The sequence below is a fragment of the Frieseomelitta varia genome, unplaced genomic scaffold (genome assembly GCF_011392965.1).
Source record: "Frieseomelitta varia isolate USP_RPSP 00005682 unplaced genomic scaffold, Fvar_1.2 scaffold_985, whole genome shotgun sequence".
In the NCBI taxonomy this organism is placed as follows: Eukaryota; Metazoa; Arthropoda; class Insecta; order Hymenoptera; family Apidae; genus Frieseomelitta; species Frieseomelitta varia.
In genome coordinates this window covers 59099-82438 of record NW_025110795.1, presented here as the reverse complement: position 1 = coordinate 82438, position 23340 = coordinate 59099, and the positions used below count along the sequence as shown (strand labels likewise).

Here is a 23340-nt window from a genome sequence, read left to right as displayed (position 1 = left end):
AACGCACTCTACATTCTAAAAAGTTAATTACAAAAATAATTTTATAATTCTAAATCGGTACGGCTTTATTAAAAAATTATATATAATTTTAACTTACAAATTCAAATTTATGTTTTTTTATAACGATTTATCTCTTTTCACACATTTTTTTTTTACACTCGGTATATTCTTTTATTATTATTTTATAATTTAAAAAAGTGAGGTTCAAATAAAAAAAATTGTGTAAAACGGTATTGTAAGCTATACAAAAGCAAATATAATTTTTTTATATATAAAATATAAATATTTTTACTAAATATTTACCGAAATTTATACATATATAATTTTTATTGAACGTAAAATACAAATTATTTCAATAAAAAGATATTTACAATGAAAATACAATTCTTATTATTATATTTTGTCATTTTTCTTTATTTTTTATTTATGTAGAGAACATAAGATATATTGATACAGAAGTTCCATTTACGGAATTAATATAAAAAATTAAATTAAATATATAAAATTAAATTAAAACATTTAATTATATATATCATAAAATTATATACATATAATATTATTAAATAAAAGGTAACATAATATAAATTAAACACTCATTGATTTATAAATATTATATTAACTGAAAAATATAAGACAATAATATTATATTGATGATATTTGAATAACTATCACAGCATTAACTTTGATATCATTATATCTTCCCATGTATAAGAAGTACAAATTTTCTTTATTTATATCATGAATGCATTTAGAGTTTAATAGACTTTGTACTATACAGGACATAAACAATAAGTGAAAATTATTTGATTAAAAAAAAAATGCAATTGTACAATAAATAAATTTTACACATTTCACTAAAATATTATATATTATAAGAATTAAAGCATGAAAAATATTATTTATATTAATTATCTACTAATATTTAATGTAAAAAATGTTTATGTGAAGATATATATATATATATATATATATATGCTGAAATTTTGATATATAATTTAATCAGTTTGATTTTTGTGTGCTTCATATACAAATGATCTGAAAAAAAGAAGTAATAAAAATTCTCAATGAATTTTATAATATTTTAGTCTGATAACTTAAAATCAATACTCACTTAATTATATTAGGTAAGTCTTTATAACGACATATGTATTTGTGTCCAAGACCATGTGATGCATCAATTCTTGTCATCTGAATCTGATTTGTATTATTTCCATGATAATTTATTGCTGCTTCAAACAACTAGGAAAAAGGATTAAATATATTAATATTCAAAATTTTTATAGAACTATATACAAAACTATATCTATACCTTTTCACCCAGTGCAAATGGAATAATATTATCATCTTTTGCATGCAATATCATAATAGGACACTGAATCTTTTTTATATGTTTGTCAGATTCAAAACGAAGATAATTATTATAAAATGGTTCAACAATTACCCAATGAAACCATGGTAAATGTTTAAATATCTAAAAACAAATTTTTAGTTTCAAAAATATTGAAAACATCTTTTAAGTGCAATATGTAAAATATTTTTTATACAAAGTACCTGTGCTAAAGGATGTTCACTTAATTCGTCTGCTATATTGTTAAATGGTGATTCCAAAAATAAGCCTGCAGGCTGAATTTTTTCTGTTGCTAATAATGCCAATACATGAACAGAAACTCTGTAATATAACAATGGCCTATAAATTTCAATTTTAACATTAATTTTGTTACTTCAAATAACTATAGAATTTATACCCAGTTCCTAACGAATGTCCCCATACAAAAACAGGGGCTGTGCCATTTGCTATTTTTAACAACCATTCAAGTACAGATTTACTATCATTAACTACACCCATTTCAGACAGTTCTGCTTCTTCACTATCACCATAGCCTATATATAGAGAGAAAATTAAAGTCACAAATATTTAAATAGTCATTTCTTTTCATTATTATTTTTCATTAGATTGCGTTTAGTTTCGTACAACTATAAAATATTTTTCTTACCTCTATAATCAAAACATACAACATGATAATCTAAATTCTGGAAAAGTTTATATAATTCTAAACGATGGTTACTTGCTCTATTACCACTATTACCATGCATATAAAGGAAAATTGGTTGTTTAGTATTTTTTAACACAGCCTCATAATCATCATCAGTTATAATAGTTGAATCATTTAATAAAGACTGAGGTAATATTTGCCTGAAAGTATATTTTATTTAGTTTAAATAAATTGTATACTTATTTATAAATTACCAACCATAGCCCTATTTTTACTTGTTGATCAGTTTTTAAATAAAAATTTCTTGTTCCTTTCATTCCAACTGACTCTGGTTTTGAAAAATCTACATTAAGTGGCCATTGCACTAAAAATATATCATGTTTAAACATAAAATCCAATAAAAAGAATGTTTAAATTTATTTAAAAGCAATTTACTCACCAAAATTTAAAAAAAGAATCTTCTTTTGTATGGTGTAGGAGTAGTGAAATATAATAGGCAAAAGCCCAAATATAATAAGATATGTAATTATTGATACCTTTATCATCCAAAACAAATATCTGTAATATATACATATATATATGTTCTTTAATATTTTATAAACAAATAACTACAAGTTTTATAAACAAATAACTACATCATGAAAAGATATTTTCATACAATATGAAAGATATTAATAGATATATATATATTTATTTATTTATTTATTTATTTATTTATTTATTTATTTATTCATTATAACAATACTTTATTTATAAAAATAATAAAATAACATTATTTATATATATTACTATTATTATATTTATCTAGTTTTTATTTTTTATCAATTATGATTTGCAAATTTTTAAAAAAGTTGCACTAATTGCAAATACTAATATATAAATAAAAATACAATGATTTTTTTAAATCATCAATAAAACATAAGAATATAATATAATATAATTATACCTTGTTAATTGTATAGAAGTTTGAGGTACATTTTTACAATTTAAACAATAATTATTGCACATTATTTAATAGTTGTAATTTGAAAATTTATCAAATCAAGTACAATTCAGAAGTTGTATAAATATTTAAAAAATTTATCTCTTATTTTTAAATGTTTATTATAGTTTCCAACATTTTAATACTTTTGTGATATATCTTCAATACTATAATAAAAAAGTTAAGATAAAAAATATTTATTTATACATTTGAACAAATTTATACATTTTGTATCAAACTAAAGGGGATATATATGTATCATGCATCACAAATTTTAATTACCATAAAGTTGTTAAAATATATTAGAATAACATTACTTTTATTCTAATACAGAAAATATTATTGTGATATTCTGAAGAAATAATTATTCTACAGGGAGTTTAAAAATATTACATTATTTTACATTAAAAAGAAATATATTGAATAAATATAGGATGAAATATCTTCTTTGTTTCAGAAGTTGCACATTCTTTAATAAATATTCCTTAACTGTAAGACAAGTTTTTAAAAAAAGAATATATAATTACATCATGGTTATAACAGAGTAACTTACATTCCTGTATACCAAATATCAAAAACGATGAAAGGTAACATTGCTGCTAATAGTAGATAAGTTGTCTGCATATTTGTTAGTAGCTATCAAACATAAGGTAATTTTTAATTTCCCCATTAATATAATTCTTTTGTATGCGTATTAATGATATAATGAAAACCATTTTTTATATCTGCTAAAGTGTAACTATATCCATGATTTCATCAATATAATTATATTTTGTAGTAAATTTGTAATTTAAAGATTAAAATTTCTTGATATTTCCCAATGTTAGACTTAGTAATGCAGATTAAGCTTCTTATCTATTTCAAGATACATTACATTATGAAACCATTAACTTACATAATTCAATAAAGTGAAATTGATACATTTAAAATTAATCTGAAAATTATACTTTAAAATAATATTCGGATTAAGATAAAAATTCAGATATTACACATATGGCAATTTTTTGTAAGAATAATATAATTATTCACAATAAAAAAGGAAATGATATAATTTTATATGAAAAAAATATATTTAATAAACAAATTAGAATCTTAAAAATTCAAAAATTTTGTAAATAATGGAAATAATTACACTTAATAACAATTTTATTATTTTAAAATGTTCATTAGATTAATATGTGTGTTGAAAGATTAACATAAACAAGTTTATCCAATTGTGCAATAAATCTGGAAGTAAAAGATAAAGCCTTAGAAACAGAAATAATACCTCTTTTTAAAACGTTTCTTTGGTAGCCAATATACCATTGTAAATTAACAAAATTTACAGCACACTGTATTTCTAGATGTAAAGGATAGAACACCAATTTATACAATTACACTTTAATTATAATTTAAATACATAAACCATAACACATTATACATATAGAAAAGAATAAATATTAAATAATTGCTTATTTCAAACTACAGTTAAATAGAAAATTTTTTCCGACTCTTTATTTTCATGCACTTTCACATTTAATAATGGGAACAGAAAATAATTTCGTAAGAATATATACACAGCTAAAAAAAAATCGAATTCTCTCTATATCACATTGATTATGCAAAACTATCAAGAAAATTATAACAACTATAAATCAATATTTACTTGAGAATTAAAAAAATTGAACAAAAAGAATTATAATTTTGTGAAACATTCGGAAATTATATAAAACTTGTTTCTTTAAATAAAATAACGTCTTATTACAAAATGAAATTAACCAAACAATAATAACGCTTACATTTTTTATTACATTTTTAATACTGATAACGATTATTTTTATATTAAGTATGTTCCAATGATTAAAAAAGAAATTTTGTGACATTATTTTATAAAGATATATGTACATAGTTTATGACTGTTATTAAGAATTTGATTGGTTAATTCATTTTATAATAAATAGAATTATTATAGTACATGAAATAAATAAAAATATGTACGTTCAGAAAATTTTATTACAATATTTTTATATTTTTCAAATTTTTATTACAGATACATTTATTTATGAATTATCTCTAAAACTATTATTTTTGCTAGTTAACAGTAATCGTTGATCATTTACATTTTACATGACTTCGATAGCGCAATAAAATAGTATTGAATTATAAAATTGTAAAAGAAAAATCGTGATAATTGTAAAATAGTGTTTCAAATATAATCTACAAATAAAATATTTCAAATATACAAAAAACTACATATAACAGTAACAAAGTATTAATATATTATTTCGGAAAGGTTGATTCTAACCTTATTTTTGTTTTTTTAAAAGTAATATAATTTACAGATGAGTCGCAAGGAAGCATTATCACAATTTATTCAGCAAATACATGGACGTCCTGTTGTCGTGAAGCTAAATAGTGGGGTAGATTATAGAGGTAATATATATTGCGCTGCAATATAAACGATAATTACAAAATTATTCTCATTTTACAGGTGTTTTAGCTTGTCTTGATGGTTATATGAATATAGCTCTTGAACAAACAGAAGAATATGTAAATGGTCAATTGAAAGATAAATATGGTGATGCATTTATTCGTGGTAATAATGTCTTATATATCAGTACGCAGAAACGTAGAACTTAAGTAAAATAAATATATAATTTATATCAAATTTTATTTATTCTACCTTACAAAAACGTTTAAATAATATTTGTGTATGTTAAGATTTTTCATAATAAATCATTTATTTGACATATTTATTTTTCTTAATTACTATATTAATACTTTATTATAAAATTTTTTTGATATTTTTACAAATTTTATTATAATAGTTTTATTCTAAGTTTGATGACTCTTATCTATTTCTTGTGAATTATTTTCAAATTCTTTATTTTCCAAACATAAAGTTTTATTGTTTTTTGATTCTTCTCCAAGTTTCTTTCTTTTAGCATCTTCTTGTATTTCTTTAAGTCTTGCTAGTCTTCTTTGAATAGCTTGCTGTCTATTTCTCTCTATACGCTCTTTTACTTCATCACTTAATTGCGAAGAACCAGAAGTATTAGTTGTAGATTGAGAATTTATAGTATTAGACTGTAATAATAATTTATCAAATGTTTCATTATTAGTAATAGATGCATTAATTGTTGATTGTTGCATAACTTGTTTTTGCTTCTCTATTTGTTCTGCAATCAATAAGTCAAATTCATCAATAGGTTCATCTTGTTCTTCATTTTCTTCTGCATCTATATTATCTTGATGAATAATATCAGCATCTTCATTAATCATATCTTGTCTATATTTCTTTATGAACACTTGAAGATCCTTTTTAGTGCCCAATTTCTCTAATCTCTCAAGAAAATCATCAAAGTCCAATTTTGGAAATAATCTGTGCCCCCAATGTTCCAATCTTTTCATAATTCGATCTAAATCTAACTTTTCATATCCTTGCCCATGAAACTTAAAGCCTTCAAAATACTTTTCAATAGTGTGAATTCCTTTAGGGCCCTTTAAACGTTCTGTATTTAATTTAGGTAAAGGATTTCTTATTATATGTTTCTTAGATGATGTTGATGGATCAATTCTTTTTACAATATTTTCTTCTTTATTTTGATCATTTTCTGAGTCTGAATTTTTCTTATTATTTTGATCTCCATCAGACTCTTGATTTTCATATTCAGTTACTATATCATGTTCATCCTCATCGTAATCAGAGGTATTCGACAATGTCGTCATATTCAACAAGTTGTACCCCCACTTCTTTGTATACGAAATAATTTTTTATTTAATGTTTTAAAACTTAAAAAGTCTTTCAATACAATTAATCTCAGAAATACAAGAAATCTTTTATTTCTTTTTCTGTCAAACAATATTCATTCCTTAGTAATTGTACAACTCCAACCGGTTTGTGATAGGTTATGTTTTGCAACGCACATATTTACATTTTACTTAAAATTCACTATCATCTTGAGAATCACAACTAGTATTTCCCTTATCCATAAATTTATCGAATTCATCACTCGATTTATTCATTCTTTCTAAAAGGGATACTAATAATTTCTTATTTAATCTATCAGTCTGCGTTATTTCCCGCACAACGGGCAAATTTGCTACCGGAGGACGTTCCGTTATTTGCAGTTTTTGCCATGTATCGGTTTCTTCCTTTATCGGTGTTCCTGGCATTTTATACTGTTTGATCAAAGTACCACGATTCACAGTTAATATACAATTTTGATTTTGTTGGCAATAATATTATATGGTCAGTAATAATAATCTTCCGTGCAACAAAATCTTTTAACCTGTATTATACGTATGTATGCATATACTATCTTCTGCGCATGTAGATAACTTAAAGAATTTTATACGCGCTTACATATTATCATTTTAAACAGTTCATTTGAGTATGATTAGTTTTTAAATGTTTGTATTTTTTTTAAATTAGTTTAATTGTTGTACTCCTGTATCAATTTGTTCAATAAATCTAAAATCAACGCGTTTTATTGATAAGATAATTGATAATAGAAATTGTTAAATCGTCATGTTTAAACATAAAATCTCTATGTTTTAATGTATCAAATATATTTGGAATTTAGAAACAATCACACAAATTGTTATGTAATAAAATTAAAATATTTAAAATAGAAAAAAATAAAATATTTTTATTCGTCAGAAATAGCAAAAAATATTTAAAATTCAAATATTTAAAATATTTAAAATCCAATGTCTTCTTATCTTTTTAAATGAATTACACACATACTATGCTCAAGTGCAAACACACACACACATAAATACATGCATACATATATATGCACAAAAATAAAGATTTATTTATTCGTTTCTTAAAATATATAATATTTCGCAAAATATATATATAAAGTACAAATAAGAACTGTAAATACAATTTCTTTATATATATATATATGTACATTAAATTCAAATATTTGCTACATAGTAAAAGAATTGTAATTATCGGTTCGACATACAATGCTACTACATGAAAAACATTGCAAGTTGACTGTAGATTAACGCGGCAGAGTTTCCTCAGTATCTTTAGAACTTTCGTACTGTACGGAGTTATCAAAGAAGAAATAAATCGAATTGTAAATTGTACAGTCGTGATCTTATAAAATTGTCATTCAAAAGCAAACCAGGTAGGTGTTTTAAACCGAAATATTTACAAACAGGCTATATATTCATTTACGCAATATCATATTCATTTTATAATATATAAATTTTATTAAATTTATCTTATAATAAATATTATAAATATTATAGTTATTATTATAATTAAGTATATATATGTAATTATAATTAAATATTATTAAAATATTGTAATAAAAATTGTAATTAATACTATAATTAATCTGGGTACTTGTAGATATAAATAATTAATTTAATTCACTGTGCAACAAATAAATTTAACAATTATATTTTATTATTTATACTATAACAGAACACATATTGCATCTATAAGTACTTTTTTATGATTTCTACTGATTCCAAATACTACATACGTATACACACACACGTACACACATATAATAGATTCCAATGTGGCGTGATCAGCAGTAACGGATTGTAAGTTTGTTTCTCACTTTCCAATGAATATTTAATTATTTTCAATATTACAAATATTATAAATTTTAAAACATATAAATGAACTAATACAATCTGTATATAAATAATTAATTAAAAAAAAAATAAAAAAAGATATATTACATTGACTAAAAAATTTACGTATTAATTAAATCGTATGATAGAGGAATCACAAATCTTATTGTTAATTATGCGTTATTAAGAAAATTTGTTAATTGCATCTATCAAATCATCATTAACATTTATATTAAATCATATGCGGGGTAAAGGATGAAGTAGTTATCATTGAACATAATCGAATGTGATGCTATATTTTGTTTGCTTCTTCTACGTAACATAGAGCATTTGCTCATAGATACTTAATAAATAAATAAATAAACAATTTCCTTGCAATATTTTTTATCGCAATAATATACAATTAATTATTAAGATAAAGAATAATGATTTATTATTAATTAAACCAATGATTTGCTAAACAAATAGTTATAAAATATGTAAATATAAAAAGTTATATTAAATGAATAAAACTGCTTTTAATAGTTTGTTTTCAAACGAATAAAAATTTAATTATTTAAATTTGCTAATTATTTTATGTTATTTTACTTGCTTAACAAATTATATAACAATATGAACAATGTTTACCGATCTTTTAAAATTAGATATAAAATAAGAATTTATACTATAGCAAATCTCTGAAACGTAGATAAACTTCAAGCTAACTCAAAGCTATTTATACTACACAGATAAAAGTATTTCATATTTACAAGAATTTTGTACATATCATTAATTTATCAAATTAAGTTAAATAATCTATTATCAAAAGTTATATTTCTTATATAATTTCATAAAGCAAACTCGAGCTCATAGATCTACTTTCTTGTCTTCGAATGAATCGTACTATACTGACGATTAACGGTACCATTCTCAAGAATACCGAGAAAGAAAATCGGAATAGGAAAAATCTTAAAATCATAAATTTTAAAATCATCATCTCTATCAAAAATATTCATAACTATTAATAATTTTTTCGTACATCTTACTTACTTATTTGTAAATTTCAGTGACAAATTTGTATTTATTGTATGTGATTAATGAATATTTAATAAAATAGATAAGTATAACATTTTATATTATGAAACAATTCGATTATGTAACAATAATGTAATATTTTTTTTAAATTTATAAGTATATTTCATACAAAATTAAAATCAAATTAAAAATGAAAAAAAAATGGAAAGTTTTTATTTTAAATTTTAAACGAGAAATAAATGATAAAGATAAAAATATTTTTCAAATTTATATTGTAATTAATTATATATCTCAAAAGGACAATGCATAATAAATATCAAGTGAGGTTTGAAATATTATTTCTTTAATTCTTTCTTTTTAAACTTCGTATTAGGAAGTATTTCACATATACTTGTTATTTCCTTTTGAAGTTAATTAAGTATCAAAGTTCCAATTTAGTAATTATATGTTAAAAGCAAAATGTCATTTGCTATTACATAATCTGAAAAAAAAATTTCATGTTCTTTATCATCTAATTACAGAAATTCATTGCTTGATGAGTTTCACATTTTGCGTCTATTTTAAGTTTTACATTTTTGTATTATTTTACGTTCTTATATTGAAATAATCTGGTACATTGATGCGAATAATGTTTATCTCATTTTTCATCAATTTTATTCATGACGTTGAAAATTAAAATTCTCTTTTTTCCTTATCTCAACAAAAATAATAGCTAAAGGATGAAAAACATTCCAATAATTATATTATTATGTATATTGGTATTTTATTAATATTTTGAAAAGAAATAAAAATGATATTTTAATAAATTATTCTATATTCAATCTTGCTCGTCTCTTGGATCATTTATTTACAACTGTATTCTCCGACATTAAAAAAATTTCCAAAATTTAACAGGAATTTTAGAAGAATTGTTATTATTACTTTTGTTTCAATTTAACTATGAAGCTTTTCTTAAAACATTAAAAATTCCGTTGTTTGTTTAAAAAACGAGATTGATGTATAGAAATTCAAAATCGTAGCAGAGTTAAATATGTCGCCGAAAGGTAGTACGAGGTTCTGTTATTGATTTTTGGTAGTTCAAATAGTACTTTTGTAATTCTAGCAAGCCAGTAAAATTCCATCCAAGATGGTTATTCTACTTTTTAAGGGCATTTGTTAAAATTTTAATAACTTTGTAATTAATATCTATGCAAAAGATTTATATAAGTATTATATAAATTTACTTAATATTTGAGTTAATATTATTCTAATTAATTCTATAATATTTATAAATATTCATGTACACAATCCAATTATACGAACATCAAAAAATCAACGTTTAAAAAGTACTACTCATCAACTTGCGTGATATGACGAGTTATCTATCTGACAAGTGTACTTTGTTCACGTTGCCTCATGTTTTTCAATGTCTCGTTTCAAAAAAACCGAAAAAAAAGGAAAGACTAAATATGAAATAGACTAAAATATTACATTCAATTTGAAAAAAATTTTGATCAAATGAGAATACTATTTTAAAAAAAGCCTCGATGATATATTTTGAAAATTTAGATTACTATATAGGTGACTATTAATAAAAACTTATTGTTGTAGTTTTATTAATAAAAACTTATTAATAAAACTAAATTGTACGTACAATTATTTCATTTGTATTCACATCGTGCAGTTATAAGTTATATAAATTAACCTACCGTTTCTATTTGAACTTTCTTAATAAAAAATAAATTATTTGCACATTTAATCTGCAAAAATGGCTATTTCTTTTTTTGAAATTATATTGTTACGATTGTTATAAATCATTATTCTGCACATTTTGCCAAACTCTCATGTAGAGTACTTTACAAAATTTTATTATCTTGATCTGCTTCTCAATACTTTTTACATTTGAATCTTGAATTTTTATTACTTATAAATTTGTAAAATATTATGTTACAATATATAGTATCAGTATTATAGTATCAGTCATTTAATTGTATATAATTATCACGTTCGATTTATATTTTATTCATTTATAATAATACGTATAATGTATGCATTTATTCATTTGTAAAGCACCTATTAATACAGTACGTATTATAAGGCAAACGACATTTTCAAATTCATTCTAATACCTGCAACATTTATAACATTTCAGACAGTATGACTACGATACAGACAAATGGATCAGTAAATAGGTTTACGAATAGTAAGGTAAGACAATAAAAAAAATGATCACGTCACAAATTGAAAAGATTTATTTACAATACCATTATTACACACAAAGAAAAGAAAAATAATTGGTATTTTAAATATTACAGGACGTAACTAATAATGTTTCTTATTATGCAAATAGTGAAACTGATCTTGATGGTGAGCAGTTATGATTTCTGCATTAAAAAATTTGAAAAAACTACTATTATTATATTTTGTATATTTATTTTATCTCTATAGGACCTGATCAAATTTTGGCGGCCGATAGTTTCACAACTACGAAAATGGATGAATGTGTACGAATACAATTAAGTAACGATAATCTTAAACCCATATCAGTTCCTGGATTATTGTCACGTATGGCTAAGAAATATCCTAATCATATTGCTCTAGTAGCAAGACCTGATAAAACAGGTCGTAGAAAAACATATACATTCAGGTAAGCGTTTTACAGAAAAAATAACAAAATATATTTACATATATATATAGATTATTTATTTTGTTGCATTTTTAGCGAGTATGAAAACCAAGTTAGAATTGTAGCTAAGGGTTTTTTAAAATTGGGTTTAGAACGATTTCATGGGGTCTGCATTCTAGGATTCAATAGTCCAGAATGGTTCTTTTCAGATCTTGGTGCTATATATGCAGGGTAAATATCTATATCTACAATTTTTGTAGAAAAATTATAATATTTAATTTCAATATTTTACACTAAATAATGTAATTTATAATTTACTTAGAGGATTGGCTGTCGGAATATATACTACCAATAATCCAGAGGCATGTCAATATTGTCTTGAACTCAGCAGAGCAAATATAGTAGTTGTTGAAGATTCAAAACAATTGGAAAAAATATTACAAATAAGACACAATCTTCCCCACTTAAAAGCGATTATTCAATACGATGGCACACCGAACCAAAAAGATGTTTTGAGTGTAAGTTATTTTGTCTATGATATAAAATGCATTATCAAGTCATATTTGATAATAATTTTCATTTTACAGTGGAATGATTTAATAAAAATTGGAGAAGCAGAATCTGATGACAAATTAAACGAAGTTCTAAAAAGAATTGCGGTGAATCAATGCTGTACTTTAGTTTTCACGGTAGGAAAAGTTAATTTTGTGTAAGAATATTTTAATAAAAAATTTTCTAATTCTTACATTTAAAAAAAATATTACAAAAACAATTATAGTGTCTTTTAATCACAGTCAGGTACAGTTGGAAATCCAAAGGCTGTGATGTTAAGTCATGACAATCTTATACAAAATGCTCAAGCTATGACTAAAATGTTTAAAATGAAAGAGGCCAGTCACTCTTTAATTTCTTACTTACCTTTATCTCACGTTGCAGCACAGGTAAATTTTTTATTTGAAACTTTATTCAAAATTTTGTATTGTAGTTATATATGTTATAATTATATATTTTTCTTAATAATTCTAGGTAATTGATATATATTGCATGATTCTTGTAGCTGCTACGTTGTATTTCGCGGATAAAGATGCTCTTAAAGGCACTTTAATTAATACTATGCTTGTAGTACGACCTACTATATTTATAGGTGTACCAAGAGTATGGGAAAAGATTTATGATAAAATGAAAGAAATTGCAAGTAATAATGGATTTATTAAAACATGGATTGCTTCTTGGGCAAAATCACACGGACTTTATTACAATATGAACAAAATGAATGGTAACAACTACAAGCACTGGGGCTATATATTTGCTAAGTGGCTAATCTTAAACAAAATAAAGACAGCACTTGGTTTAGATAGATGTACTTATTGCATTACTGCAGCTGCCCCCTTAAATAACGAAATCAAAGAATATTTCTTAAGTATAGACATTATCATATTGGATGTATTTGGAATGTCTGAATGTGGTGGAGGGCATACTGTATCTTTACCTGATGAATTCAGGTAAATATTTAATTACTATTATACAGGATGTTAAATTGAAATTTCAAATATTTCAAATAGAAGTTGAATAATTCTGAAAACTCTTTTTAAATCAATTTCTTTTTTAATTTAATTTGTTTATGTGTATAATTAACTTTTTAAAATTAAAAATTTGATTTTTTTATTATTTTCAATATTTTTGAATGTTTGATAATCATGATGACCATTCTGTATACACAACTAAATTTCGATAATCTATTACATTAAGTTTTTCTAATTTATTTAATATTCAGATTAGGTAGTATTGGTCAAACATGTCATGGATTTAAGACAAAAGTGAATAATCCAGATAGTAATGGCGAAGGAGAAATTTGTATCTATGGAAGACATGTATTTATGGGATATTTAAATCTACCTGAAAAAACAGCGGAAGCGTTAGATGCAGAAGCATGGTTACACAGTGGCGATATAGGAAAGATTGATTCAGATGGATATGTATATATTACAGGTAAATCTGTTTTGAAATACAATTTTTATTTCGTTTCTTAAACCTTATTCTTAAAATAATATAAGTATAAAATGATATTTTTGTATTGAATACAGGAAGAATAAAAGAATTAATTATTACTGCTGGTGGCGAAAATATACCACCAGTTCATATAGAACAGTTAATATTAGCTGAACTGCCCGCATTAAGCAATGCTATATTAATTGGAGATAAACGAAAATATCTTACAATATTAGTTACTTTAAAGGTAATGTGATATTTTTAAATATAATAATATTTACATTAATTCTTTTTAACTATATATAATTTTTGTATGTACTTTAGACTAAAATCAATAATGAAACTGGTGAACCAACAGATGATTTCACTGTAAATATTTTAAAATGGTTACAATCTATTGGAAGTACATCAAAAACAGTTTCTGATGTCTTAAAAACACATGATTCTCTTGTAAGTTTATTAATATACGTACCAACAGCTTTAGTAAACATTAAATAAATTTTAATTGAATATTGCCCATAAACTTCATATTTTTTTAGGTATATGAAGAAATTGATAAAGCAATTAAAAGATATAATAATAAAGCAATAAGTAATGCACAAAAAATACAAAAATTCAAAATTTTACCAAAGGATTTTTCAGTAGCCACTGGAGAGCTTGGACCAACACTTAAACTTAAAAGAAATGTTGTTCATAAGAAATATGAAAATTTGATAGAAGATATGTATAAATAAATATATACAGAAATCCTATTTATAACTTAAAAGAAGGAAAAACAAAACATATTTTTAAATAACTTAGTGGTAACTACTGACATACCTGCATAAAGTGCTTCCATATTTAAATTATGAAATTACATAATCAAGAATATTATAATATTTATATATAAAATTGTTCTTTAAATTGATCTTAATTAGTAAATATTTTAAAGAAAATTTAATTCTAAAAATTTTAAAAAATACTTTATTCTCTTATTACAATTTAAGAAAGAAAGTATGTATGTACAAATTATTTTTGAATATATGTGATATTCTGACTGAATATATAACACATTATGTATTTGGAAATATTTAATGTTAATACTAAAAATCTGGCATACGTATTATAGTATATTATAACAAAACTTTTATATATCTTTTTGGTACAAAATTTGTTATAATAGATATTAATACGTTTATCTTTGACAATAAAATTTACTCTAATTGTATTTTAATATTCGATTCAAAAAAATAAATATTTAAAAATAGAATAAGTGCCTTCGTGAATGAAAATCAGAAGTTCAAATAGTACATACAAATAATAATTTTTAAATCGAATTGTATTTAAATGTATATAATCTATTATATATTATAAATATATAAATAAATATATAACAGCATATGTGTGTTGAATGTACTATATTATATATCATTACACTAGTAAAATGTATTATTATATTCAATTGAGTATAGAGTATAATCCTTAAATAATATAGTATAATAGGGAAATATAGTGAAATTAAGAGTTTAAAATTATATAATTAATATTTTTATTCAATTTATTATATTTAGCTGAAACATTAATGAATAAAAAGAATACAAACTTTTTTTAATATACTTATTAATATATGTATCATAAAAATTTCTTAGTGTAGGTATACCTAAAAGTTATAATTAATTGATAATGTGATAATAAAATTATCTTGTATAAGTGCACTTTTGTAATTTTACTATATTATTCCAGTAAATAGTCTTTTAAATATACAAAAACATATTACTAAATATATATTTTATTTTTTATACAACAAAATAAATTTATTAAGATTCCTATGTTTTGACACATAAATCTATTAATATGTAAAAGCTTATTATTTAAATTTTTTTTTTACTAAAATAATGGACAGGTAACTAAATAAATATTAGTAAGTTTAAGTTATAATGTATTACTAATGTAGTTTACAGTAACCAAAACAAGTATTATATTTAAATTTGTTTTATGCTACATACAGATTTTTATGACAACCTGATATCTTATAAGAATATAGTTTTACTAAGCACATCACAGCAACTTTGGAAATGCAGGTTTGTGTAATGTCTCATTTTGAAACTCTATTACATATACAAGTGATTACGTTTACAATATTTTCATTTATCGTTTTATGTTTTTGAATATTTAATTTCATTGTATATTTTAATAGGAAATTTTGAAATTCTACATTTGTGTTTTTAAATCTAAGATGCAATTTATTTTGGTCCTAAAAATTAACTCAATAGCACAGAAGTAACTATTGCTTAAGTGTTAATATTTTTAGTATATGGAAAAACAAGATTATAATATTTGATACATTGTTATAAATTATTATAATTTTTACTTTTTTAAGTGCCTTAAAAATCTTCAAATATGATTTTTAAGAAAGACTTATTTAGCACGAAAAAGATCAATGCACTGATGATGAATAAGTTTTCAGAAAATATAAGAACTATGTTTCTAAGATAATATCATCTATAAAATATAAAGATACTGAATCATTTAAAATTTAAATTGCATATAATCATATTATGTATCACTGGAGTTGCAAAACTTCTAAGATATTACAAAAATTTATGATGTACTTGTTGTATTAAATTTTTGTTGAATAATAGATGTTTTTCGTTGTGGTACAGTTTCAGGTGTAGGTATAGCATCACCTGTTGGCAATACACCAGCTGGCTTTGGCTTAGCTGTATATTTCTGTTTTGCCATTTGATAATCTCCGGAATCAAAATATTTTTGCTGAAAATGTTTTACATACAACTTAAAAAATTTTCCTTATCCCAACTCCTGTTATACATACATTTATTATAATACCACAATTATTTAGCACTTTACTTAAAAAATTATTCATTAACTTATAATAGCAAATCTTAGAAAATTTATAATTATATATGTATATATACCCCTTTAGCTAGCCTCTTCTGTAGAAAGGCTGAATGTCCACTAATTGGGCGTCCAGTATTTGGAAATTTTGCTCTTAATTTTGCTTCTTCTATTTTTTCAATATCATTTGAAGATAACTGAAATAAATTATTTTAGGATTTTTGATAATTATTGTACATATACATAAAAGTTATACAAATCATAAGTTGTAGAAATCATAAAAGTTAAGATATTAATACAACTTTTATTTATTTCTAATTGTTTTCATCAAACTCATACTTGATTTGAATAAAACTTAAAAATTAAAACTACACTTCCAAATTTCCTAAAGAGAACTCGAGCATGAATTTATTATTTTGAACATAACATTATACTTTAAATGTATAACAATAGAAAAGTAAAATCATTATTTCATTTAATACAGTACCTCAACTGTTTCAGACAGTTCACTTGCTTGATCGTTGCTCATCGTTGCTGTTTCTAACCACTTTTTTGATAGCTTTTAAAATTTCACAGGTATATATTGATCAAATATTTATTTTAACACTACCACATAAAAGCATACAATGGAGAAACACTAACTTTTTATGTTAAAAATTTTTTTTTATATAATGTTCGTTTATTCACAATCTTATAAATTTTATCGTCAAAAACAAATATCCGTCAATGAAGGCAAACTTAACAGATAGTAACAGCGTTTCACATACAGTCATGTGTTCCCAGATAACCGTTACCAAATTTGATTTAGGTGTGAATTTTCATAATGCACAGATGATAAAAATCAGTAATTAAACAAGAATTTACAATCACATACTACTCTTAGTTTATAATATAAGCGATTTGTCATCAAATGTGCTAATAGTTCAATGCAGATATGCATTTCCGGCCGATAAAAATGGTTATAATATAAAAATTTCACTTCGCCGAATTGCTTTTCATGAAAATATATCGTAAATTTACAAATAAACAATTCTTACATTTTGTGTATTCTTTTCATAATGAAATGTTATTGAATTTGAAATGTGTAATAAATTTGAATATAATCAACATAAATATTATATTTGAATAAATTAAATTCTTTAGTTATATTTAAGCTGTACGTTTAATTTAATAAGAATAAGATGCATTTAGGAATCACAAGAAAATATGAAATCGTACTTACAATCGAGTATGAATTAGATTGAAAGTGAAATTTGTGAATTAGAAAAAGTAAACTAAAATTTCTTAATAAAAATTCAGTAAAAATTAAGCAAAAAGATTAAATATACTACAAAGCCATCCGTAAAAGTAATTTACTAACAATTGTCAACCAATAAGCAGAGTACTATTTAATCAGTTGTATTCATACAATATCTTTACTAATTCGATTTATTTTGTATTTAAAACGCTATTGTTTTAAGTTTATTGTAAAGGTTTTTTAATCAAATAAACACTAGTGTACAAATTTAACATGGAATGTAATGAGGTAAAGTTGTACAATACGAAAATTGGAAAAATAGAACTATTACTGCATCATATAGTAATTATGAATAATTTTTGAATAGATGGAATTCTTCTCGCAAAATGATTACACTTCAAGTATTGCATCAAGTGGAAGATATCGCGAAGAAATTATTTCGTCAGAAGAACAATTATTATTACAATTTTTGCAAAAAGGGATGTTAGAAACAAGTGAAGAAAATATAGCTTTTGGAAAGAAAATATTATCATTATTGAATAAATTAAACTTGGAACCACAATCTTTACCCAGTGACATCAAAGAAGGATTACAGAAAGTAGCCTTACTTTTAAAATGTGAAAAGTTATATGATTTTGATATTGTTACTCTGAATATAGTAAATGAAAGGAAGAAAATAGAGGAAACAAAAAGACAACATGAAGAAAAACAATTAGCATTATTGTATAACGATCTTTCTAGAAAATATACTAATTTTTCAAAAAAACTTGATTGTTTGCAAGAGGCATTAAACTCTCTTGAAAACTTTATTGAGAATTCTCAGAAAGAGCAAACAGATATTCACTGCAATCACATTTCATTATTTACAAAATTAAGTGAATATCAGCAGACTGCAGAAAAGTTAGAAACTGACTTAATAGAAATGCAAATTGAAGATCTTTACCCCCAAAAAATATTAAATAAATACTATAAATATTTAGAAATGTCAGGTGAATTAGCAGAACTTAATCAATATCTTAGTCAATATAAAGATTTACCACCAAATTTATTACAAGCTAAAGCCCTACTTGAAGTTAAAAAGAAGGAATATGAAAGTTTGGAGAATACATTTTTAGAAAAAACAAAATAAACATATAACAATATTAATTAATATCTTGATTTGTAACTAATATCATAATTTGTTATTTTCTCACTATAATAATAAAAAAATGCTCTATATACACTTTTGTACAAGTCTTTATTTAAAAACCATATTTCGATTGTGTTTGTTTTCTGGTTAATCTATTTTGTGCCCATTGATTCTTCAATTCCATTTCCATTGCCTTAGCTTGATGTGCTAAGTATGTTATTTGGTGTTTCTTTTTAGATTGCGAACTTACTCCACCACCTTGCATTGATATTGGTCTCTGTACAGGTTCTTCTGTTAATGCTTTCACTAACCATTCTCTTTCATCTGGTTTAATATCTTCTCCATTTATTTCTATGATATTCATTTCTTCAATTTCTTTAGGTTTTCGCTTCACTCCTCTCTTTCCACAAAGATATTCAATAGCCTTATCATCAAAAGCTACATTACCTTCTGAATCTACATTATATTCCTGTTCAGGCACTGGTAACTTTGGGCCTACTTCTGCTTTATTTTTCAATAATATTTCCTCTTTTGGTAAATTTATGACATTACTCACCAATGTTGTCTGAGATTTATTGGATACTAAAAGTTTAGTACTGATCTCTGTTTCAGTTATATCTGAATTGTCAATAAAGTAATTAGATAAGGTATTATTTTTGGGGGAATTTTTCTTAAATTCTGAATCAAAGTTATTTAAATCTGTAACATTCAAGGAATCTGACAAAGTGGAAGCATCGGTTGTTGTTAAAGCAAAGAAATCCACAATAGAATTACTATCACTGCCTATAGTTGTGTCATCTTCATCTTCAGAATTTGAATCACAAGTTACACTTATGGAACTTTTTGTTGTTATAGGTTTCGTGGATTTTCTCGTATTTGAATCTTTTATATGTGTATCTTTATTAGGTTCAACTATAATTTGATTAGATTGTTTAATTGCTTTATTAACAACACTAGGTACCAAATTATTGGTATTTTTGACCTCGGTTCCTTTAGGTGGTGGCAACAATATTAAAAGTTTAGTACCCTTCTGAAATAAACATAAATTTTAATTCAGTTTATTATCCATTATTCTTTTATACATAACCACTATTCTTATATGCTTACATTTGCCGACTTAAATTTATTGAATTTAAACTCATTTTCCTTTGAAACATCTTTAAACTATAATTAAACAATAGATTAATTTATAGTAAATAAAAATAAATACAGATAAAAATTGATCTTACTTCAGATAAAGAAGGCACTGTTATTTTAACTGGGATTCTGTCTTTTTTTACTGGTTTCTCAGATTTAAACTCAGTTTCCTTTTTGGGAGGAATATCATCTTCTTCTACAATATCCTTTGTTTCACTAATCAAACTTTTGGGTTTAGGTAATTTATCAAAATGTAATTTTTCTGATGATCCGTTTGTCTTAACTAGTTCTATGTTAGTATCATTTTCATTATTTACGGATGTATCATGTTTTGAAATAAGTAATTTGTCACTTATTTGTAGATCTGTCACTTCTGGTGTAAATTTATTTTTAATTTTATCACAATCATTTCCTTCATCATCTGAACTTTCATCGCTACTTTCATATGCAACGAGACTCATTTTCACGAGAAAACAATTATCGTTTACATAAATAAAACTATTATTTGATACAACATATACAGAGTTAGAAAACTCAAAGAAATATTACCAATTACCAAATAATAACAATTAGAAGTATAACCATATACAATATACGATGTAGATATAACACTCAATGTATATTGCCGATTTAGTAAAGAATAACAAGGACAATTTTTGTCATTGAGTAAGAATAAAACAGACTTAATATATAATATTTTTTTATGTCCCACATTTTGGGAATTAAACCACTCAATTTAACAGCCTTATCACATACAACATTATCGATTCACAATAAAGTAATGCTTTTGTCCTACCATTGCCCTACTTAGTTCTTCTGTCCCTGTGTCGCGCTTTACTCATTTCTCATTTCTATATCGTTCCTTTTTTGTGGTTACGAATCGAAATATAAAGTTATTTTAAAATTTTTACAATATGATAGGCACGTTATTTTCCAGTGCATATCGAACATTTCCGTACGTTATTTTGTATATTTAATCAAAATAATGTATGTATGCTTTTTTAAAATATATTGTTTTACAGAGGACTTGCATCGTTGAATCCAATAACTAATTTATGGAATCTTACATTGAGCAGAAGTATAATAAGATATCATTTTCCGCATCCTAATGAACGTCGTCGTATTAAACGATTTGGTTGGAAAACAAGAATGTCAACTTTAGGTGGACGGAAAATTCTTATGAGAAGAATATTGAAAGGCAAATATGTACTTAGTCACTAAGTTTATTAAAATATGAGGTTAATAAATGTAACACTATAAACTATAATAAAAAAATTATTCATATGTATATTATATACTTACACTATTGAACATGCTTTATCCATTGTTGACATTAAATGTTTAAATTCAAGTTGTTTACACGACCAGTCAAAATATGGCATTATAGGACTTTCAATTGTTAAAGTTCTTCCAAAAAAATTTGGTAGATTTATTGATTTTAAATGAATATGAGTAGGAATAATAGCTTGTTCACTAGGTTTTACAACTAATAATTTTAGAAGTTTTGTATCTAATTTTGGTAGTCCAGGACAACTAAAAAATGGGTCAGCTCTTACATAAGTATTTCCTACTTTTTGAATTCGAGATGCATAAATATTATCTCCTAAAATTGGAGAATATAACATTGTAGCAGCAAATAGTCTGATGGTACTTTTATTGTGAGTAGATGATTTTAATTCAATCAGGGAACATAAATTAAGTGTAGAGTTGGATAACACCTTATATTCTCCTTTCATTAATTTTACCCTACGTAATTTTTTGTCATTCTGAGACCATGATGTAGTAAGGACTAGCTGAAATTTTTCATGATAATGTAATATATGTGTTTTAAAAAATTATTCAATAAACTTACTTTTCTTTCTTTAAATTGAGAATTTGAAATTGCTTTTACTGCCAAGTGAAACTCACTTTTCAATTGTTTTGGTATACCAACTGTAATTATCCAGTAAGTATTAACTGGATATTTACAATTACTATATGAAAGTTCTATATTACGATGAACACGTGAGTTCGCTGCTAAAAGTGCAATACCACTCATATACCTGATTTTAAAGGAAATGTCTCTATGTAAATAAGAAATATATCATCAACAATTATTAATAAATGATTTATACTTACATTTCAGGACATTTAACAACAGTTAAATTTGGATAATTTAATTGTGTTGCAATATAAGGTAAAGCATCCTCTAATGTATAATTTACACCATATGGGACATTATTTCCAGTTTCATTTATTTCTGATTCAAATATTCTTCGTCTTATTCCATATGGTTTATTTAATGCTACTAATCCATCTATAAAATTAAAAATTAAATTTGTAAACATTGTAAGTATATATTAATAGTACATTATTACCTTTATTATAAATTATATTATTCAAAAGATCATCTGTAAATTGTGAAAGAGATTTCCAAGGATGAATATGTTTGTAAGGGTGATTTTTTATATAATTTCTTTTCAATATTTTTAAGCATGATATAGTTATATACATATATTTGATTGTATAAGATTTACTTATTAAAACTAGCATTTTGATAAATTTGAATATGATCTTTTTCCAATTTCATAACAAGATATAGTTTTTAATTCAATTTATAATGCATTTCAGAAATATTAAATTACAAGATATTCTACAATACATAGGTTAAGCAATAAACTGGCGCGTAAACATGTTACATTTAAAATAAAGGTGCAATCACAACTGGAATGCGTAATTAATAAATAATTGATAAAGCCAGCCTTAATTAATACTTTAAAAAAAGATATCCCATATAAAGTATTTGTTTTATTAAATTTCAAAACTATTTTAATAACTACATATATATATATATAT

The 23340-nt window shown here is 23.7% G+C and overlaps 10 protein-coding genes across 21 annotated transcripts; 4 read left to right on the top strand and 6 right to left on the bottom strand.

The window, feature by feature from the left end:
- Window positions 1–596: 596 nt before the first annotated feature.
- On the bottom strand, window positions 597–4560 carry LOC122538341 (lysophosphatidylserine lipase ABHD12). Of its 4 annotated transcripts, none has more exons than XM_043672323.1 (10): window positions 4244–4560; window positions 3530–3831; window positions 2434–2552; window positions 2253–2358; window positions 1995–2194; window positions 1746–1881; window positions 1552–1669; window positions 1310–1471; window positions 1112–1239; window positions 597–1035 (listed from the first exon to the last, which is right to left on the bottom strand). In XM_043672323.1, the coding sequence occupies exons 2-10, from the start codon at window positions 3598–3600 to the stop codon at window positions 996–998; spliced, it is 1080 nt and encodes a 359-aa protein (XP_043528258.1). In that variant the 5' UTR covers window positions 3601–3831; window positions 4244–4560; the 3' UTR covers window positions 597–995. The 4 variants fall into 4 exon arrangements, with proteins under 4 accessions (XP_043528258.1, XP_043528257.1, XP_043528260.1 ...); XM_043672322.1 differs by having other exon boundaries at window positions 3530–3612; window positions 4244–4559; XM_043672325.1 differs by lacking the exon at window positions 3530–3831 and having other exon boundaries at window positions 4244–4558.
- A 503-nt stretch (window positions 4561–5063) lies between these two features.
- Window positions 5064–5618, top strand: LOC122538343 (U6 snRNA-associated Sm-like protein LSm6). Of its 5 annotated transcripts, none has more exons than XM_043672330.1 (3): window positions 5064–5148; window positions 5298–5388; window positions 5447–5618. In XM_043672330.1, the coding sequence occupies exons 2-3, from the start codon at window positions 5298–5300 to the stop codon at window positions 5593–5595; spliced, it is 240 nt and encodes a 79-aa protein (XP_043528265.1). In that variant the 5' UTR covers window positions 5064–5148; the 3' UTR covers window positions 5596–5618. The 5 variants fall into 5 exon arrangements, with proteins under 5 accessions (XP_043528265.1, XP_043528263.1, XP_043528264.1 ...); XM_043672328.1 differs by having other exon boundaries at window positions 5102–5185; window positions 5290–5388; XM_043672329.1 differs by lacking the exon at window positions 5064–5148 and adding an exon at window positions 5167–5224.
- A 116-nt stretch (window positions 5619–5734) lies between these two features.
- LOC122538342 (protein TIPIN homolog) lies at window positions 5735–6684 on the bottom strand. Its single transcript, XM_043672327.1, has one exon. It carries the CDS (start codon window positions 6682–6684, stop codon window positions 5791–5793), a length of 894 nt encoding a protein of 297 aa, XP_043528262.1. The 3' UTR covers window positions 5735–5790.
- Window positions 6685–6775: 91 nt separating this feature from the next.
- LOC122538344 lies at window positions 6776–7297 on the bottom strand. The gene has a single exon (XM_043672333.1). The coding sequence runs from the start codon at window positions 7129–7131 to the stop codon at window positions 6898–6900; it is 234 nt and encodes a 77-aa protein (XP_043528268.1). The 5' UTR covers window positions 7132–7297; the 3' UTR covers window positions 6776–6897.
- A 652-nt stretch (window positions 7298–7949) lies between these two features.
- LOC122538351 (long-chain-fatty-acid--CoA ligase ACSBG2-like) lies at window positions 7950–15097 on the top strand. Of its 3 annotated transcripts, XM_043672344.1 has the most exons (14): window positions 7981–8099; window positions 9230–9293; window positions 11705–11760; window positions 11868–11919; window positions 12001–12199; window positions 12275–12409; window positions 12501–12696; window positions 12766–12867; window positions 12973–13119; window positions 13205–13680; window positions 13953–14167; window positions 14263–14414; window positions 14492–14617; window positions 14707–15097. In XM_043672344.1, exons 3-14 carry the CDS (start codon window positions 11710–11712, stop codon window positions 14899–14901), a joined length of 2046 nt encoding a protein of 681 aa, XP_043528279.1. In that variant the 5' UTR covers window positions 7981–8099; window positions 9230–9293; window positions 11705–11709; the 3' UTR covers window positions 14902–15097. The 3 variants fall into 3 exon arrangements, with proteins under 3 accessions (XP_043528278.1, XP_043528279.1, XP_043528280.1); XM_043672343.1 differs by lacking the exon at window positions 9230–9293 and having other exon boundaries at window positions 7950–8099; XM_043672345.1 differs by lacking the exons at window positions 7981–8099; window positions 9230–9293; window positions 11868–11919.
- A 971-nt stretch (window positions 15098–16068) lies between these two features.
- Window positions 16069–17959, bottom strand: LOC122538361 (alpha-endosulfine). The gene is made up of 3 exons (XM_043672363.1): window positions 17490–17959; window positions 17083–17199; window positions 16069–16918 (listed from the first exon to the last, which is right to left on the bottom strand). The coding sequence occupies exons 1-3, from the start codon at window positions 17529–17531 to the stop codon at window positions 16748–16750; spliced, it is 330 nt and encodes a 109-aa protein (XP_043528298.1). The 5' UTR covers window positions 17532–17959; the 3' UTR covers window positions 16069–16747.
- Window positions 17496–19430, top strand: LOC122538359. Of its 2 annotated transcripts, none has more exons than XM_043672361.1 (2): window positions 17496–17578; window positions 18607–19430. In XM_043672361.1, the coding sequence occupies exon 2, from the start codon at window positions 18607–18609 to the stop codon at window positions 19366–19368; it is 762 nt and encodes a 253-aa protein (XP_043528296.1). In that variant the 5' UTR covers window positions 17496–17578; the 3' UTR covers window positions 19369–19430. The 2 variants fall into 2 exon arrangements, with proteins under 2 accessions (XP_043528296.1, XP_043528295.1); XM_043672360.1 differs by lacking the exon at window positions 17496–17578 and adding an exon at window positions 18155–18527 and having other exon boundaries at window positions 18607–19428.
- Window positions 19431–19457: 27 nt separating this feature from the next.
- Window positions 19458–21248, bottom strand: LOC122538353 (proline-rich protein PRCC). Of its 2 annotated transcripts, XM_043672349.1 has the most exons (3): window positions 20598–21247; window positions 20476–20532; window positions 19458–20398 (listed from the first exon to the last, which is right to left on the bottom strand). In XM_043672349.1, exons 1-3 carry the CDS (start codon window positions 20964–20966, stop codon window positions 19481–19483), a joined length of 1344 nt encoding a protein of 447 aa, XP_043528284.1. In that variant the 5' UTR covers window positions 20967–21247; the 3' UTR covers window positions 19458–19480. The 2 variants fall into 2 exon arrangements, with proteins under 2 accessions (XP_043528284.1, XP_043528285.1); XM_043672350.1 differs by lacking the exon at window positions 20476–20532 and having other exon boundaries at window positions 20598–21248.
- A 41-nt stretch (window positions 21249–21289) lies between these two features.
- On the top strand, window positions 21290–21793 carry LOC122538362 (39S ribosomal protein L34, mitochondrial). Its single transcript, XM_043672364.1, has 2 exons — window positions 21290–21460; window positions 21528–21793. The coding sequence occupies exons 1-2, from the start codon at window positions 21420–21422 to the stop codon at window positions 21724–21726; spliced, it is 240 nt and encodes a 79-aa protein (XP_043528299.1). The 5' UTR covers window positions 21290–21419; the 3' UTR covers window positions 21727–21793.
- On the bottom strand, window positions 21713–23117 carry LOC122538357 (mitochondrial RNA pseudouridine synthase rpusd4-like). Its single transcript, XM_043672357.1, has 4 exons — window positions 22863–23117; window positions 22624–22801; window positions 22358–22547; window positions 21713–22298 (listed from the first exon to the last, which is right to left on the bottom strand). Exons 1-4 carry the CDS (start codon window positions 23035–23037, stop codon window positions 21804–21806), a joined length of 1038 nt encoding a protein of 345 aa, XP_043528292.1. The 5' UTR covers window positions 23038–23117; the 3' UTR covers window positions 21713–21803.
- Window positions 23118–23340: the final 223 nt, after the last annotated feature.

Coding starts and splice junctions, on each gene's coding strand:
- LOC122538357 (XM_043672357.1), bottom strand. CDS start 23,037: ATGCTAGTTTTAATAAGTAAATCTTATACAATCAAATATATGTATATA. Junction 22,802..22,862: donor TAATATAATTTATAATAAAG/GTAATAATGTAC, acceptor TTAATTTTATAG/ATGGATTAGTAGCATTAAAT. Junction 22,299..22,357: donor CTCAATTTAAAGAAAGAAAA/GTAAGTTTATTG, acceptor GAAAAATTTCAG/CTAGTCCTTACTACATCATG.
- LOC122538361 (XM_043672363.1), bottom strand. CDS start 17,531: ATGAGCAACGATCAAGCAAGTGAACTGTCTGAAACAGTTGAG. Junction 17,200..17,489: donor AACTGTCTGAAACAGTTGAG/GTACTGTATTAA, acceptor AATTTATTTCAG/TTATCTTCAAATGATATTGA. Junction 16,919..17,082: donor AGAAGAGGCTAGCTAAAGGG/GTATATATACAT, acceptor AAACATTTTCAG/CAAAAATATTTTGATTCCGG.
- LOC122538344 (XM_043672333.1), bottom strand. CDS start 7,131: ATGCCAGGAACACCGATAAAGGAAGAAACCGATACATGGCAAAAACTG.
- LOC122538342 (XM_043672327.1), bottom strand. CDS start 6,684: ATGACGACATTGTCGAATACCTCTGATTACGATGAGGATGAACATGAT.
- LOC122538341 (XM_043672323.1), bottom strand. CDS start 3,600: ATGCAGACAACTTATCTACTATTAGCAGCAATGTTACCTTTCATCGTT. Junction 1,882..1,994: donor TGTATGTTTTGATTATAGAG/GTAAGAAAAATA, acceptor CTCTATATATAG/GCTATGGTGATAGTGAAGAA. Junction 1,472..1,551: donor GTGAACATCCTTTAGCACAG/GTACTTTGTATA, acceptor ATTTGTTTTTAG/ATATTTAAACATTTACCATG.
- LOC122538351 (XM_043672343.1), top strand. CDS start 11,710: ATGACTACGATACAGACAAATGGATCAGTAAATAGGTTTACGAATAGT. Junction 12,410..12,500: donor CTTGGTGCTATATATGCAGG/GTAAATATCTAT, acceptor TAATTTACTTAG/AGGATTGGCTGTCGGAATAT. Junction 13,120..13,204: donor TATCTCACGTTGCAGCACAG/GTAAATTTTTTA, acceptor TAATAATTCTAG/GTAATTGATATATATTGCAT.
- LOC122538353 (XM_043672349.1), bottom strand. CDS start 20,966: ATGAGTCTCGTTGCATATGAAAGTAGCGATGAAAGTTCAGATGATGAA. Junction 20,533..20,597: donor CAGTGCCTTCTTTATCTGAA/GTAAGATCAATT, acceptor GTTTAATTATAG/TTTAAAGATGTTTCAAAGGA. Junction 20,399..20,475: donor ATAAATTTAAGTCGGCAAAT/GTAAGCATATAA, acceptor TGTTTATTTCAG/AAGGGTACTAAACTTTTAAT.
- LOC122538343 (XM_043672330.1), top strand. CDS start 5,298: ATGAGTCGCAAGGAAGCATTATCACAATTTATTCAGCAAATACATGGA. Junction 5,389..5,446: donor TAGTGGGGTAGATTATAGAG/GTAATATATATT, acceptor CTCATTTTACAG/GTGTTTTAGCTTGTCTTGAT.
- LOC122538362 (XM_043672364.1), top strand. CDS start 21,420: ATGATAGGCACGTTATTTTCCAGTGCATATCGAACATTTCC. Junction 21,461..21,527: donor AGTGCATATCGAACATTTCC/GTACGTTATTTT, acceptor ATTGTTTTACAG/AGGACTTGCATCGTTGAATC.